General features: G+C 43.6%; 1 protein-coding gene across 1 annotated transcript; it reads left to right on the top strand.

The window, feature by feature from the left end:
- The first annotated feature begins 10,119 nt into the window (after positions 1-10,119).
- LOC113315537 lies at positions 10,120-12,352 on the top strand. The gene is made up of 3 exons (XM_026563805.1): positions 10,120-10,886; positions 11,091-11,318; positions 12,124-12,352. Exons 1-3 carry the CDS (start codon positions 10,120-10,122, stop codon positions 12,350-12,352), a joined length of 1,224 nt encoding a protein of 407 aa, XP_026419590.1.
- Positions 12,353-17,926: the final 5,574 nt, after the last annotated feature.

The following is a 17,926-nucleotide window of genomic DNA, read 5'->3' as shown; positions in this document are numbered from 1 at the left end:
ACTAACACCCAACTTCGGTCTGGACTGTAGCTGAACCCCAATCAATCTCACACTGATTCAAGGTACAGTTGCGCTCCTTACGTCACTGATCCCAGCAAGATACTATGCACTTGATTCCCTTAGATGATCTCACCCACAACTAATAGTTGCTAAGACCCAAAGTCGAAGACTTTAATAAACAAATCTGTATCACACAGAAAAGTCTATAGAATAGATAAATCTGTCTCCCACAGATAAACCTACAAGTTTTGTTCCGTTTTTTGATAAATCAAGGTGAACAGGAACTAATTGATAACCCGGACTTATATTCCCGAAGAACAACGTAGTATTATCAATCACCTCACAATAATCTTAATCGACGCGGCGAAAGAAGATATTGTGGAATCACAAACGATGAGACGAAGATGTTTGTGACTACTTTTCTATCTTGCCTATCAGAGATATAAATCTCAATCCAATCGTTACGATTGTACTAAAAACGATAGAATCAGCAAGATCATATCACACAACTACAAGAAAGTAGTATCGGTCTGGCTTCACAATCCCAATGAAGTCTTTAAGTCGTTAACCTGGATTTTAAGAAAACGAAAGGTTAAAGGAGAATCGACCGTAGTTAATACAACTAGTATCACATAAGAGGTGTGGGGATTAGGTTTCCCAGTTTCTAGAGTTCTCCCTTATATAGTCTTTCAAATCAGGGTTTGCAATCAATGTTAGCTTGGTAACAAAGCATTCAATATTCACCGTTAGATAAAAACCTGATTAGATTCAAGCTAATATCTTTCAACCGTTGGATCGAAAACTTAGCTTGTTACACACAAATGTAATGAACGATTTTAGGTTTGTGTAACCTTACCCAAACATGTACATTTGTTGGTTCAACAATATTTAACCAAATGGTTAGCCATATGAACACTTTCATATCAACCATATTCTTCTTCACCATAACTAGTTCAAATGACTTAAATGAACTAGTTAGAGAGTTGTTCAATTGCAAGGAAATCTTGTGTAACTACATAAGACACAATCGAAGCAAAAATGATTTGATTCACTCGAACCGGTTCATGAACTTTATAGCCACCGTTTGCAATTTGCATTCCTTAGTTAATATAGAAAAGTTCACAAACAATCGTCTTTAGATGTAACCAACTTAAGTTCGCATACTTAGTTCGTGGACTTAAGTTCTTGGAAGGAGTTCTCAAACTCCAGCAGATTTTCTCGGGTCGAGAACTTCCGCCAGTTCGCGGATTGGGTTCGCAGAATGAGTTCGCGGACTGAGTTCACGACTCTTGTTACGGTTCTCTTGATCAATAAAGTTCGCAAACTTCGGTTCAAGGAAAAAAGACTTATACATATATGTGTTGCCACAAAATGCTTATTGTTAGAGCATTGCTCGGTCAAACTCGCATGCTTTGCTATCTCAAGCATGTTTATCAATGTTAGTGATCAAAACCATAAGTCTTGATTTCTAGTCTATTATAGCTAAGTCTCGGACTAGGATAGAAAGTGTAGTTGAGATCAAGGACTTCATGGCGATGCATCATACAAGTAGAAGAACTACTCAAGGTACCGGTGGAACTTCTCGACAAAAAGGTATGTGAAGACTTGAACTTATCTGTCACTCAAAAGTCTATCTACTTTATCTCCTACTTCTTGAGACAAAAAGTCGTATGATATATATATAGATTTGGTATTTCGAGCCGAGTATACCTCGCCTATCTATATCTCGAAATATGTGTTGGTAAGCTTTTCGCTTCGACCAAGTTTATCTCTACCTAGTGACGAAAATCATGATATGTTTCAATCATCTTGAAAATTGCTTTGACGAGAAATGGTGTAACAACTGTATAGCGTCCTCTAAGAATGTTTCAATGATTGAAATGAGAGTTTAGATTACATAACCAATGAGGACATAAGCATTGTTGTGGAAACACATTTATGTATAAGTCTTATTCCCAAATTTTGCGAACTTTGTTGATCAAGAGAAACCGGAAGAATGGCTAGTTGCCAAGTCCGCGAACTGCCGAACTTCTCATCCCGAGAAATTCTGCTGGAGTTGAAAAACTAGTTGCGTGAGTACCAGTCCGCGAACCCAGTCCGCGAACCAGAGGAAGGTCTCTAGCCGAGATTTTCTGTTGGAGTTTATAAACTCTGCCGGTTGCTTAAGTCCGCGAACCTAGTGTGCGAACTTAATAAGGTTATATATCTGAAGATGATTTATGAACTTAAACTTTAAAAAGACTAAGGAATGCAGTTTTCAAACCGTGGCTTTTAAAAGTTCATGAACCGATTCAAGTGAGTCAAATCATCTTTGCTTCAATTGTGTCTTGTGTAGTTACATAAGATTTCCTTGCAATTTAACAACTCTCTAACTAGTTCATTTGAACTAGTTATGGTGAAGAAGAACATGGTTGATATGAAATGCTCATATGGCTAACTTTTTGGTTAACTATTGTTGAACCAAAAATGTACACGTTTGGGTACGATTAACAAACCTAGAAGCGTGCAGTTCATTTGTGTATAACAAGTTAAGTTTTCGATCTAACGGTTGAGAAATATTAGCTTGAATCTAAATCAGGTTTTCATCTAACGGTGAATATTGATTTCTTTGTTACCAAGACAAAATCCTGATTTGAAAGACTATATAAAGGAGATATCTAGTATTGTGCAAAACTAATCCCCACACCTTACGTGTGATACTAGTTTGTGTACTAGAGTCGGTTCTCCTTTAACCTTTGGTTTTCTTCTCCTAAAACCAGGTTAACGACTTAAAGACTTCATTGGGATTGTGAAGCCAGACCGATACTACTTTTATCGTAGTTTTGTGATATAATCTTGCATCTTCTATCGTACGAGTACAATCAGATTGATTGGCTTGAGATTTGATATCTCCGATAGGAAATATATAAAAAGTAATCACAAACATCTTCGTCTCATTTTTTGTGATTCCAAAATATCTTGTTTCGCTACCATACGATTAAGATTGTTGTGAGGTGATTGATTAATCTAGGCTGTTCTTCGGGAATATAAGACCGGATTATCAATTGGTTCCTGTTCACCTTGATTATTATCAAAAAACGCAACAAAAACTTTAGGGTTTTTCTGTAGGAGACAGATTGATCCTTTGATAGACTTGTTTGTGTGAGACAGATTTGTTTATTGTCAAAGCCTGCGATTTTGGGTCGTAACAACTCTTAGTTGTGGGTGAGATCAGCTAAGGGAATCAAGTGCGCAGTATCCTGCTGGGATCAGAGGCGTAGGGAGTACAACTGTACCTTGGATGAGTGGGAGACTGATTGGGGTTCAATTACAGTCCATTCTGAAGTTAGCTTGGAGTAGGCTAGTGTCTGTAGCGGCTTAATACAGTGTGTGTTCAATCTGGACTAGGTCCCAGGGTTTTTCTGCATTTGCGGTTTCCTCGTTAACAAGATTTCTGTTGTCTGTGTTATTTCAATTTCCGCATTATATTGTTTCATCTTTATAATTGAAATAATACAGGTTGTGCGTTTAGATCATCAATTAGTATAATCCAACCTTTGGTTGTCGATTGTCATTAAATGATCCTTGGATATTGGTCTTTGGTACCATCCAAGTTATTCCTTGTATTTGATTAGAACTCGCAGGTTCTGCTTGAGTAAATCAAATCAAGAAAGAGATATAAACTCGTTGATATACTTTTAATTGATCGAGTCTTGTTGATTCTCTTGAAAGTATATTCGAGTTTATCCATACAGATTGCTAATCGAAATATTGGGTGGTGTTGTTAGACCCCCGCTTTTTCAATTGGTATCAGAGCAGGCAAACATATTAAAGACCTTATAAGTTTGTGTTTTTAGCGATTTGATTATGGACGAGCCTATCTCTAATAACGTACCAATTCAGGAATCACCAGATAATTCTGAAAGCTTCGTTTCACCTGAGAAAACTGTCACATCTAAGTTAATATCTAAACATTCTCTTGATGTAAAAACTGTTGATTGGGAAACACTCCTAGAAGAACAGTTGGATGAACTTTCTGACGAAGGTGATTCAGATATTGATAGAGATGTTGATGAGGAAGTATCATAGTACGTTAAGTTTTTGGATTCGTGGAAAATGAAGAAGATTACAACTTCTCATGTCACACCTCTTTTGACTCCTCTCTGTCGAGAAAACAAGAAATTGAAAAGGATTTACGGAGGTCTTTATGGTCAGAATCGCACTTGTGAATCGGTCCCCAAAGATATCGAGGAAAACCTGAGTAGGAAGTCACTTGAATGTGATCGTGTATATCAAAAATACTTCTTGTTAGAAGAAAAACTTGCAGAAATTGAAGGAATGATTAACTCCCAGCAAGCAAGTTTTGATGACAGCGAAAACGCTTTTCTCGCTCGAGAAAAACGTCTTGAGGCTGATTTAGCTGCTGCTCTTGATAAAGTCAAGATGTTGGAAGATGACTTGAAAAATTTCAATACTAGTTCAAGCAAATTAACCACTATGCTAGGAGCAAGTAAAAATCATCGTGATACACGAGGATTGGGCTATAAGGGAATAGATGCTCCAAGTATTAGCAAAGAGGTAAAATATTTCAAGGCTAGTGATTCTTCTCAACAAAAGGTTTCCACTGATGGAAAAAGTGAAATACCTTCACCGGCAGTTAAGTTTCAAAAGAGCAAAGTATATCAACCTCCCAAGTCAGCACACACGTATTGAGGTAAGAACATTCCTTATGTTTGCCACTATTGCGGGAATAAATGTCACCTGGAAAGGAGTTGTCGCTTCCGTATAAGGAATGAAAAACTTCATGATGTTCTTGTTTGGGCATCATAAGAAGTTGTGAAACCAAGATCATACGTTAAGACTGATCCTCCTAACGTTACAGGTTGTAACTGTCCAACCTTTAGGCAAAGGAATCAGTGTTGTGATAAACCTATATTTTCCTATAAACTTCGTACGAATCCTTTTCACAATCGTAATGGTTATCAAAAGGATAACTTCGTAAAGACGGAGACAAGATCCGATGCTCCCAATTGGAGAAAGACTAACTTACAAAATAATAGTCAATCCAATTCTCTTCCGAGAAATCTTGAAGGGAGTAATGGGAAGAAGGTTATGGTTGTTCCTAAACGCACTTAGAAGTGGGTACCAAAGAAAGCCAATGATGATTTGAGTGTGAAAAGGAATGATCTTCCAGAAAATTCCATGTCTATGGAGAAGGCAGTATCCATGATGTTGGAACTTAACAAATTTTTTGGAAAAATGGAATTGGATGTGAAAAGTTCTAAAAGCGATCTCTTTCAAGATAATCCAAAGGTCACTTGTGGTGAGTAAGACATTGTTCACCCCAACACAACTTGATTGTGTTGTAAGTGCATCCTCACCAAGAAATGCCCTGCTATGTATACGGCGAGGCAAGCACAAGAGTTGGGGCGCACGGATTATGTTCGGTAAGGCTGTAGAATTCAATTGGGTTCTTCTAAAAAGGTTGTTGATGGTGGATTTTCATTTAAGGCTAAAATTGTAAAAAGCCAAAAAATTATGCGCTGACATCCTGCAAAGGATAGAGCCACTGATAAGTGATGAATACTTCTCCACTTTACTAGTTCATCCAGGTTGGAGCATGTAGCAACAATCTCTTATACCCTGTGAATTTATAGCGTTATCAATTAATACATGACTAGCCTTGTATTTCCTGTTCCGCTGAATTCTCATTATTAGTGCGGCATGACGACTGAGTGTTGCTCTCAGCAGAGTAACATGAATCTCTAAACGTTGATAATGAGGTATGCACGAAATACTCGTACAAGATAAATCTCTCAGTGTGTTATACTAGCCCGATTAAACATATTTGAATATGGACTTTCCATATCAGTCTCAGAAACAATCACGGCCACACAAGTCGGCCGCATGATTTAACCAGCCTAAACGATCCTCAGTAGGATCAGGTCCACTTACGCCCTGGTCGGTCGAATATCTACCATGCCACCCAAACTACCACCGAACACCAGCCTAAGTTGGATGTCCAGGCTGGTATGGGGCGGCTTGGAGGAGACGTGCGAACAAGGCCGACTATGGAAGTCTCGAAATCATCACTTCGGTCCAACATCACCAGCACGGTTGGACGGCATAGATCGTCCCATGACCGGATGGACAAGTGTGTCCTGCACACCGGCGGGCCCCCTTCACGCCTGCATAATCGATCCTCCCCTGACCTAGCCACAGAACCATGTACGGTTGCCTGAAGTTGGGACGGCGTGAAAGCTTAAAGGGTCGCAGGAAATTCAACTAAAGGTCCCAAATTCATCACGACCATCCAACTTCACCGGCATGATTGGATGGCTTAGATCGGACTCAAAGCCCACCAGGCAGGTATTGGCCTGTTCACCATCGGCCCAACGTGGGCCCCACATGGTCGGCCTCCCCAAAAGAGAAGCGTGGCTTGCCAATTCGTCCAGCCAAAGCAGCGTGGACGTGAAACCCTAATTAGGGTTTGCGGCACATCACATGTGTCGCAAATCAGTCTCAACCATCCATCTTCGCAGGTATAGACGGAGGGTGTAGATGTAGATTCAAAGGACCCAGAGCATGTCAACACAATCACCATGGGCCCGCCTACATACATGACTAATCGGTCAAGACCAACTATGGTTGGTCGTCTCGATTTGTGCGCCCAAACTAGGCATGGTCGCGCGTTTTCAATAGCAAATCGATCTCGATCACTCAACTTTGTCGGACAAATTGAGTGTCTTAGATCGCATCTCCATGGGACAGTGAGGTACAGACACCTACACCAGCATGCCGTCTACACGCATGCCCAATCGGCTTTTCCAAAAACGTGTCTCATGCTTGGATTCAACCAAGCTAAAGGTTGGTGTTCGATCACCTCCTAAACCATAATCTGATGGTCGCAGATGTGGGTCGCAAGCCATCTCGTCCGACCAAATTCACCAGCCTGGACGGACAGCCTAAGACAAGAGTTAGGCGACCAGTGAGGTATCACCACGATCACCGTTCACCACTCATCCACACAGAGTGATTGGCCCAGTCAGGGCTTACCTGTACAACCTCCAAACGGTCACTCGAAGATGGATGGATGTGATGCTATTTTCCGCGACTTACTCCATTAAGCCTTAAAACAGTGATGCTTCATACACGCTGAATATATTCGATGCATTACATACATAGAATGCACACGATATTTCACAAATATCGACTTCCTAAATAACTTAGTTATTTAATCTAGCATCACATGCTGCTTTATGTGGGTCCTATGATCCACACTCGAGACATTAATCATGTCACAAACTGGGGGATACATACTGGGGTATTGGTCTGGCGGTTTACAGCGTGCAGCGCACAACGCGCCATCACAAGAACGTGTTAGGAAGACATGGACGGTTAGTGATGAAGGGAAAAGTGGGCAAGACTGATCGTGTGACACTAACACACGCAACTCCACTAATCCATCACTCCACTTCCTCCACTTCCCACGAGAGACGTGGGTAAGACACAATGACTTGTATAAATAGGTTCTCCTCCCTATTTCCAGAAGAAGACAACAGAAACCAAGTGTTGATATAATTGTATTCAAACACCAGAACTGATAGCTTACATTCTGCAAGCCAGTTCATCTTTCTGATACAAGTCATACACAACCAACACCTTCACATTCTCAACACCTTCTTCGCTTCCCTCCCTAAGATCAACCCCATCTCCTTCACTTTGTGATCGAAGCAAGTCTGGAACGACCATTTCTTGGTTTAGGCCAGAATTGTACAGATTGATTTCTCGAATCACAAGCACTCCCGTGCAGTGCATTTGTTTAGGGTTTAGATTCATTTCTCATTCACACACCCCAAATTACCAAAACCGGCAGAAATAGTTTTCACCCATAAACAATTGGCGACTACAGTGGGAGGTTAATCTCTCGGTTGTAAACTCAATTTCTTCATTACCATTCGATCGATTTCAAGATGGTTGGTCTTAGGACCGCCTCTACAGCCTCAAATCCTGGTGATTCCTCCAACGAAGATACCCCTCCTCCCAACGGCGTACCTGATGGTATAATCAGGAGACTTCCAACGTTGAGTGAACTAGCGCGGGTACAAGAGATTCATATGAAAAACATGGAGCTAATCAAGGAAGCGATAAGATCACATCAGAGATGAGCGTTCTGGAGACTTCTACACCGGGGACTGGTCCCTCTCAAATCAACAGCTTTACTACGAACCAGAGACTAGTGGATTAGGAAGTGGCATCTCTAGTGGAAAGTTTGTGTGAACTTTTAAACCTCTCGAAGAATCAGCGGGCGGAGACGTTTGCTGCAATTAACCAGATAGCCCTGGACGTACACCTGGCTCCTTCATGTCCAGAAGTCCTAAACGCATCGAAAACATCTGTAAATAATGTCACATTTACAGAGGACGACATGATGGAGGAGGAAGGTCACAACCGGGCCCTGCATGCTACCGCACGCATCAAGGGTGCAAAGTTCAGGAGGGCCCTCATCGACACAGGAGCATCTTCGAATGTGATTACTCTCAAGACTTTCAGGGCAGCCAAGGTTCGCCCATGCAAGATCGTACGACAGCCTACCACAATGACAGACTTTGAAGGAAACCAGACCAGCACATACGGGCATGTCAACCTGAATTTATCAGTAGGTCCCGTTCAGTCAAAAGTGAAATTTGAAGTCATAGAGAAGGAGACGGACTATCATATGATACTAGGGAGACTGTGGCTTCATGACAATAAGGTCGTCCCTTCAACGTATCACCAGTTCCTGAAGACCATGATGAATAAGGAAGTCATCTGTATTCCTGCATCATTGTCTCCTTACACACCAATATGCGGAGTGGAACTGTTCGATCCAAGGGAAACTCCGCGGGAAGGATCAGATAAAATCCTGTGCACCCCACTCCCCACGTGGGCGTCAATCTAGGAGGAGGACCGACTTGCATCATTGAGGGCTATCCACCACGACGCACCTTTGTTGAACAGACACTCTTCTTTATCCGGTGAAACCGCAACCCACGTCCAGACCAAGAGGGAACGATCTTTCGAGGCAAGCCGTGATCAGAAGGGGAAAACGATATACCGACGCCGTTGTTAGCAATTAGCATGGGAGACTGGTACCCAGTCTCTCCTCCCAGTTGAGTGCTTCAAGAACGACGAGCCACAAGAGGAGGTATTGGACGCTCTGCGACAGCTACAAGATGGCACCAACTCCACAACTGACGAGCTCGAGATTGTTAACATCGGGAATGAAGAATCTCCCAGGCCTGTCTCTATCAGTTCGACTTTGTCCACGGCCGAACGCACCTTATCCAACTTCTAAAGGAGTATCAAGATGTATTTGCCTGGGCATATGAGGAAATGCCTGGTCTGGATGAAAAATTGGTCACCCATCATCTACATGTCGTACCTGGATCCAAGCCGATCAAACAGCCTCCGAGGCAATTTAGACACGAAGTGGAAGAGCAAATCAAAACCGAAATTCAGAAGTCGCTAGTTGTCTGCTTCATCAAACCTATTCATCATCCGACCTGGTTAGCTAATGTGGTTCCAATAAAGAAGAAAAACGGACAGATCCGGTGCTACGTGGATTTCAGAGACTTGAACAAGTGCTGCCCCAAGGACGATTTTCCTATGCCCAACATCGACATGTTAGTGGACGCCACCAGTCGACACGGCATGTTCTTCTTCATGGATGGTTACAGTGACTACAATCAGATAAGTATGTATGAGCACGATTCAAGTAAGACATCCTTTCGAACCCCTCTTGGAAATTTCTACTATACCGTTATGCCATTCGGTTTAAAGAACGTCGGTGCAACGTATCAACGCGCTATGACGGCAATATTCCACGACATGATGCATAAACAAGTAGAAGACTACGTGGATGATATTGTGGTCAAGTCAAGAGCTCGAGCAGACCACACAGGAGTCTTACAACAAGTGTTCGAGAGGTGTCGTGAATACAAATTGAAGATGAATCCTCTGAAATGCACTTTCGGAGTCTCTTCAGGAAAAATTTTGGGATTCCAAGTGACTGCAGAAGGGATCAAGGTGGACCCTTCCAAGACTCAAGCCATCCTCACGATGCCGCCACCACGAACTGTGAAGGAACTCCAAAGCTTCATGGGCAAGGTGAACTACATTCGATGTTTTATACCTGGCCTGGCCCAGCTTGTTGCCTCATTTACCCCCTTGCTGAAGAAGGGAGCAAGCTTCATTTGGACCGCAACTCAACAGGAAGCGTTCCGAAAGATTCAACGAATACTGTCATCTCCATCCATCATGAAGTCTCCCGTCCAAGGGAAGCCGCTTTGTCTCTACACCGCCTTCAGTGACACCGCTGTCGGGGCCTTGCTCGCTCAAGAAGACGATGAGGGAATCGAACGTCTCATATACTACTTCAGTCGAATACTAAGAGATGTTGAACTCAAATATCCCAAGGCGGAGAAAGCATGTTTAGCTCTAATACATTCCATTCAGAAGTTTAGACATTACCTGTTTTCCAACAAGGTGGTACTCATGTCTAAATCTGACCCTGCGAAGTTCTTACTTTCAAAAACGCTCCTGATGGGAAGGACGGCCAAGTGGCTTCTCCAAATTTCAGAGTTATACATAACGTGTGCATCACCGAGAGCTATCAAGGGGAAAGCAGTCGCAGACTTACTAGCAGCATTCCCTGGGGAAGGCACTACGGGACTACACGAGGATCTTCCTGGAGAATTTCCAGACATCTCCGTTGTCGAGGAAGAAGTGTGGCTATTGTATTTTGACGGCTTTGCCACTCCTAGCAGTAACACCGGAGGGGCAGGCGTAGTCTTAGTATCTCCATATGGGGAAGTATTCTCGCACTCCTTCAAGCTGGACTTCCAATGTACCAACAATTCAACAGAGTATGAAGCCTTCCTCATAGGGCTGTTAATAGCCAAGCAAGCAGGAGTCACGCGCCTGGAGATAAGAGGTGACTCCAAGCTACTGGTGAATCAGATGAATGGAGTATATGCATTGAAGGAAGTGACACTATCACCATACCGATTAGAAGCACAAAGGTTACTAAACTACTTTGCTGATGCAACCATAACCCATGTTGGTCGCAGCAACAACAAACACGCCGATTGTCTAGTAACGATGGCGTCTAAATTGAAGTTCGAAGGATTAGAAGAAACCCTGACAGTAAAGAGGAGAACCGTAGAATCAACATGGTTGTCACAATACATACACCGAGATTTGCGATTGGCGAACTACGATCATTCAGGAGCTCAGCAGCTCACTTTCTCAAGGAAAAGTCAGTCTCAAAACCCTGCAAAACTTCTTCATGCTTCATGGTATGTTATATCATCAAAACCCGGACGGTTCCCTATCAAGATGTATGGGGGATGATAAAGCACAGCTGCAGCTTAACCGCGTTCACAACGAAATTTGTGGAAAATCACTGGTGGTAACGCTTTATCGACGACTTCAACGCCTGGCATATTACTGGCCAGAGATGGAGACTCAATCCCGACTACTTCAGAAGTCCTGCTCGAATTGTCAAGCTCCACCACACCAATTGGAGGTTTTTAGTGTGAGCCACACTGGGGACTGGAGAGAGTCGTACGTTAGTTATCTCCTCGACGGGGAAACTCCTACTAGCCAAAAGAATGCCGTCAAGATGAAGCAAAAGGCCAAACGGTTCGTGTTTCACGAAGGGATCCTGTATCGCAAGAGCTTCAGTGGTGATATGTTGCGGTGCCTGGCTGGGGTAGAAATACTGGTTATGCTGAAGGAAATGCACGAAGGGGAACATCAATGGAAGAGGAAATTATTTCTCCAGATACACGAGAAATACTATTGGCCGACCATGGAGGATGATGCAGTCACTTTTGTTCAAAGCTGCCACAGATGTCAAATCCATGGGAACCTTGTTTACGCGCCTTCCACCCCTTTACACTCGATAAGCAGTCCATGGCCATTTTACAGTTGGGGACTGGACATTATTGGGAAAATCAACCCGCCATCATCGAAGCAGCACGAATATATCATAAACGCAACAGAATACTTCACTAAATGGTTGGATGCCATTCCTCTGCGAGGAACTACAGAAGCAACAGTTGTGGCTTTCATTAAAGAGTATACCATTTGCTGTTTTAGTGTGCCTAAGCATATTATCACTGATAATTGCACTCCCTTCGTCAACAAACAAGTACGAGAGTTACTTGAAGAATATGGAATTAAGCAGGTCTTCTCCACTGTCTACAACCCTCAAGGAAACGGACAAGCTGAGAGTACCAACAAGACGTTGATCTGGATTATCAGTCGAACAGTACATGACAATCCTAGAGAATGGCACGACCAGTTATGTAACACCCCGCGTTTTTAGCATGGCGCATGCTAAACGATGCGCCATTTGCTTGTGATAAATCTTCATGCAAAGCTTCTGTTGCGTTGGAAAAGGAAGATTGGCCCTTGGCCAATGCGTTGACAATGTTCAGCCAACATGGTTGCACATCGTATTGGCAGCGGACAGCCAACATGGCTGCACATTGGGTTGGAAGCGGACATCCCACATGATTGGACATCGGGTTGGCAGCAGACGGCCCACATGGATGCACATGGGGTTGGCAGCGGACAGCCAACATGGCTGGACATGGGGTTGGCAGCGGACAACCAACATGGCCGGGTACATGGCAACGACCATGAATAGTAAAAGTGGGGAGTTGATGAATGATTTTTCCTCCCTTAATCAAAGTTGTAAAAATGTTAAATTAACATATATAGGGAGGGATAGTTGGTTGAAGGTGCATATGCGGACCATGTACCAAGTAAGCTTCACAGCTTAGCCGGAACGCTATGAATGATGCCTAAGGCTCATTCTAAGCTGCGTAGCCTTACGAATAGAGTATATGATGCTGAGGCATCACTATGCCATTCCACGGACTCGATGATGCATCACTTGGATATATTTGACGGAACGGCCTATACGAACTAGGCCATTACCTTTATTGCTTGGCCACGGCCTCGCAAACGAGTTGGGTTAAGTTTATGTCCCTTAGAAGATGAACTACGGTCCGTGCTTGATTCATTTAGAGTAGGGAAAGATACGTAGGCAGCCGCAATGAGTTGCAGCATTGCCGGTCCAGCACATTGGCCCCTCATATCATCTAAGCTCGGTAACTCGATGCAAGAGATGATTGCGGCCAGACTTGATGAGGAATGTCGCATGCCATCAAGTGGATGCTCATACTTCCTATCAAGCTACGAAGAGTCGGTAAAGCGGAGTAAAAGAATGGTAATAGGCTTAGAGCGGCCTATGTCTAAGTCCACGGCTTATGCCTTAATTCTGGATATGACTCAGGAGCTGACGATTGCTCATCTAGATAGGAAATTCAGTGATGAATTCCCTATGTTGAGGAGCAGCCAGTGATGCGCGCAATACGCATTGGTCATAGCCTCTATGGCTTGAACTCTTGGCAACGGCCTTATGGCCTTATACCCTTCTGCAGACAAGGGTGACTTTGGAACGGTGTAGAAGCTATGTTAGCTGCATCATGCTCGTCGATCATGCCTGCGAGGGAAAATGAGCGTGCAAGCTATAGCCTATTTGGAGGCTAAAAACCCGAGTGTCATAATTTAGCTCAAGAGGAGTCCATTTTGATGGGAAATGACCCAAAGATCAAGACATGTCGATCTATAGATCTACATGGTCACCAAAATTTAGCCAAATTCCATCGTTTAAGGCCTCAAAAGGTCGTTTTATTCGTTTAAAGAAAGTCTTTATTTTCTTAATGAACCCTCTGCGGAACGAGGGTAAGTTGGAAAGGTGTGGAAGCTAATTTTGCCGCATCATGCTCCACGACCATGCTTGCAAGGGCAAATGGACGTGAATTTGCCTAGCCTTAAGGCCCGGATCGTAGCTTCATCAATGGCGCACCGGGGAAGTTACGGCTCGCGGGGCAACGCGCCAAATGCGTAGTTTTCCGGTCCTTCACAGTTGGTATCAGAGAAAGTTCCGAGAAAACACTAGGGACTGTGCGGAGTGGACTCGTCAAACGAGTATTTTTCCTTCAAAGGGAAATAAAGTTGGAGAGTAGGCCAACTTTTGCACGGAAAGAGTTTGTGACTGCAATGTCAGTTACTATGCGAATCGAGTTGAACTTGTTCAAGTACTGTGAGTTTTCCTGGCCTAAGTGGCACCCCACTTACGAGTGGATATCCGGAAGACCATCTGGGACGGTGGGTAGACAATGGGACTGATCATCCTCACACATTGACAACTGGCAAACGGTGTGCGTTGTCAGGCCCGGCTAGCATCCCACTTACAAGTGGCAATATGGATGACCGTCAGGGACGGTGGACAACTGGATACTGATCCACACAGTACTGTGCTAAAATCTTGTCATTTCAATGACATCAACCTTGTGAACTTTAGGGACTCCTGAGTGTGTAGTATGGGATGCATACTTAGGATACCTTGTTGAGATATCCTATTGGCACTGGCCAATTGAGATTCTTGGTATTGTTGTGGGAACTTTTGGATTCCTGGGAAGATGGTCTGGGACATTTGCTCAGAAGGTCTAAATTGTTGTTCATGACAACTTGAAGAAACCCGTGATTTTTGAGCATCTGGTATGGGACTTTTGTACAGGAAATCCAAACTGAAGAGATTGTCCACAATAGTTTGGTTTTGAATTTCGATAACGAAATTCTTTGAAGGGAATGATAATGTAACACCCCGTGTGTTTAGCATGGCGCATGCTAAAAGATGCGCCATTTGCTTGTGATGAAGCTTCATGCAAAGATTCTGTTGCGTTGGAAAAGGAAGATTGGACATTAGCCAATGCGTTGACAATGTTCAGCCAACATGGTTGCACATCGTATTGGCAGCGGACAGCCAACATGGCTGCACATTGGGTTGGCAGCGGACAGCCCACATGACTGGACATCGGGTTGGCAGCAGACGGCCTACATGGCTGCATATCGGGTTGGAAATGGACAGCCAACATGGCCGGGTACATGGCAACGACCATGAATAGTAAAATTGGGGAGTTGATGAATGATTTTTCCTCCCCTAATCAAAGTTGTAAAAATGTTAAATTAACATATATAGGGAGGGATAGTTGGTTGAAGGTGCATATGTGGACCATGTACCAAGTAAGCTTTCACAGCTTAGCCGGAACGCTATGAATGATGCCTAAGGCTCATTTTAAGATGCTTAGCCTTACAAATAGAGCATATGATGCTGAGGCATCACTATGCCATTCCACGGACTCGATGATGCATCACTTGGATGTATTTGACGGAACGGCCTATACGGACGAGGCCATTACCTTTATTGCTTGGCCACGGCCTCGCAAACGAGTTGGGTTAAGTTTTTGTCCCTTCTAGGATGAACTACGGTCTGTGCTTGATTCCTTTAGAGTAGGGAAGGATACGTAGGCATCCGCAATGAGTTGCAGCATTGCCGGTCCAGCACGTTGGCCCCTCATATCATCTAAGCTCGGTAACTCGATGCAAGAGATGATTGTGGCCAGACTTGATGAGGAATGTCGCATGCCATCATGTGGATGCTCATACTTCCTATCAATCTACGAAGAGTCGGTAAAGCGGAGTAAAATAATGGAAAATAGGCTTAGAGCGGCCTATGCGTAAGTCCACGGCTTATGCGTTAAGTATGGATATGACTCGGGAGCTGAAGGTTTCTCATCTAGATAGGAAATTCAGTAATGAATTACCTACGTTGAGGCACAGCCAGTGATGCGTGCAATACGCATTGGCCATATCCTCTATGGCTTGAACTTTTGGCAACGGCCTTATGGCCTTATACCCTTCTGCGGACAAGGGTGACTTCGGAACGGTGTAGAAGCTAAGTTAGCTGCATCATGCTCGTCGAGCATGCCTACGAGGGAAAATGAGTGTGCATTTGCCTAGCTTTAAGGCACGGATCATAGCTTCATCACGGCGCACCAGGGAAGTTACGGCCTGCGGGGCAACGCGCCAAAGGCGTAATTTTCCGGTCCGTCACAAGTTACCAATGACGCTATGGGCATACCGGACATCACCCAGAAGCTCCATTGGAGTTTCTCCATACTCACTTATTTACGGTGCAGACGCAATTCTCCCAGCAGAGATCAAAATCCCATCATCCAGGATTGCAGCAGCAACCGGGGTCCACTGGAACGAGGCTGAAGCATCTAACTCCAGAGTAGCTGAGTTAGACACTCTGGATTTCAGAAGAAGCAAAGCAGAGGAACGCATTCATCTGTACAGGAATAGAATTTCCAGGGCGTATAACAAAACTGTGAAACCACGTGTTTTCAAAGTGGGAGATTTGGTCTTGAAGAAGGCCAAGCACATCCAGCAAGACATGTCTGCACCAAAATTCTCACCGAAATGGGAAGGTCCTTATACAATCACTAAGGCTTATAGTACCGGCTACTACAAGATCCTCAAGGTGGACGGGGGCAAGATAGAAGCAGTCATCAACGAAAAATGGCTCAAGGCATATCATGCTTGATCATTGTACGCTTCTGTCTCATGACACAACAATACAGGCATTTATTTTCATTACACGTTCGAATTATCAATTTTGCATTAATGAAAAAACCCATTTTCACCAATCAAAAACCAATGAAATTTATTCCACAAAGATGTTAGAAATCTTCTTGACATGAACGTCATTAACAATAAGAGAATACAGCTAAATGCGGCTTAGAAGAGGCCATCCAGCAGGTTATAGTTCCTTGAGAGAATCATCTTCAACCTAGCTTGATATCTCTCTGTCCTATTCTTCAAGTTCCGTACTTCCTGCTCCACCTTCTCCGATTCAGCGGCCAAAGCCTTTTCTTCTTCCAAGATAGCCTTCACAGCAGGAACTACGTTCGCAAGGATGCCGGCTCGATTAACCTTGATGATGTCAAGACGCTTCCGTAGCCAACCCACATTGAATCCCACCGATTCACAGGTAGACACCATGTTCTCCCATTCTTCAAATTTTGATTCGGCAACGTTACGGATGGAGATACCTTCCATCTCGGAAATCAGGGGAAGAAGCCAGTTTACCGTAGTAACCAAAGCAGATGCACAGTGTTGAAATACATTCCTGGTTGCAATATGGACATACCTCTTCCATACTTTTGTGTATAAAGGCACAAACTCCTTCCGCACCAAGAATCCGTCGATGGTTCGATAGCTGGAAGACAGACGTTTCATGTGAATATCGAATGGAAGACCTGTGTTGGGATATTCGTAAGACGATATACCTAAATCTGCATCATCGAGGTCAGCAGGGGTGGTTGTGTTTGAATTTTAAGGAAGAGGACTGATCAAATCATCATCATCGACCACTGTCACACATGGGCGTCTCTGCAAAAAGGGGGGAGAACGAGCTGATACGACCTTCCGGCGAGCACGAACAGGAGAGTCATCGCAAAGTTGTTCATCTTGAACCTCAGATGGGCATGCGTGTTTGACAGAAGATCCTGGGTGATACGAAGAAGATGATCTGTTGTTGTTCGACATGTTGAAGAGATAGAGTTTCTGCAAGAAAATCCTATCAATGAATGACGGTTTTAAACCCCGCATACATGTTGAAGAAAACCCTAAGAAAGACCGAATCAGCTACAGCAGAGCTTATCCTGAGGTCTCAACGCCGACCAAGTCGTGCTTTTCTCCCAAACCCTAGTTTTACCAGCTCCAACTGGCGATGTTTATGCGGTAAATATGTATTTACTCTAGCTTGATCATTTTAGTATACAAATTTGTCACCATCTCGTGCCTACCCCACAATAGTGTAACCATTACGTGCTAGGCAGGGGACTTAATGTTAATGGTGGATTTTCATTTAAGGCTAAAATTTTAAAAAGCCAAAAAATTATGCGCTAACATCCTGCAAAGGATAGAGCCACTGATAAGTGATGAATACTTCTCTACTTTACTAACTCATCCAGGTTGGAGC

Source organism: Papaver somniferum, chromosome 10 (genome assembly GCF_003573695.1).
Source record: "Papaver somniferum cultivar HN1 chromosome 10, ASM357369v1, whole genome shotgun sequence".
Taxonomy (NCBI): domain Eukaryota; kingdom Viridiplantae; phylum Streptophyta; class Magnoliopsida; order Ranunculales; family Papaveraceae; genus Papaver; species Papaver somniferum.
Note: the sequence above shows the minus strand (reverse complement) of the source record. Positions and strands in the feature narration are given on the sequence as shown.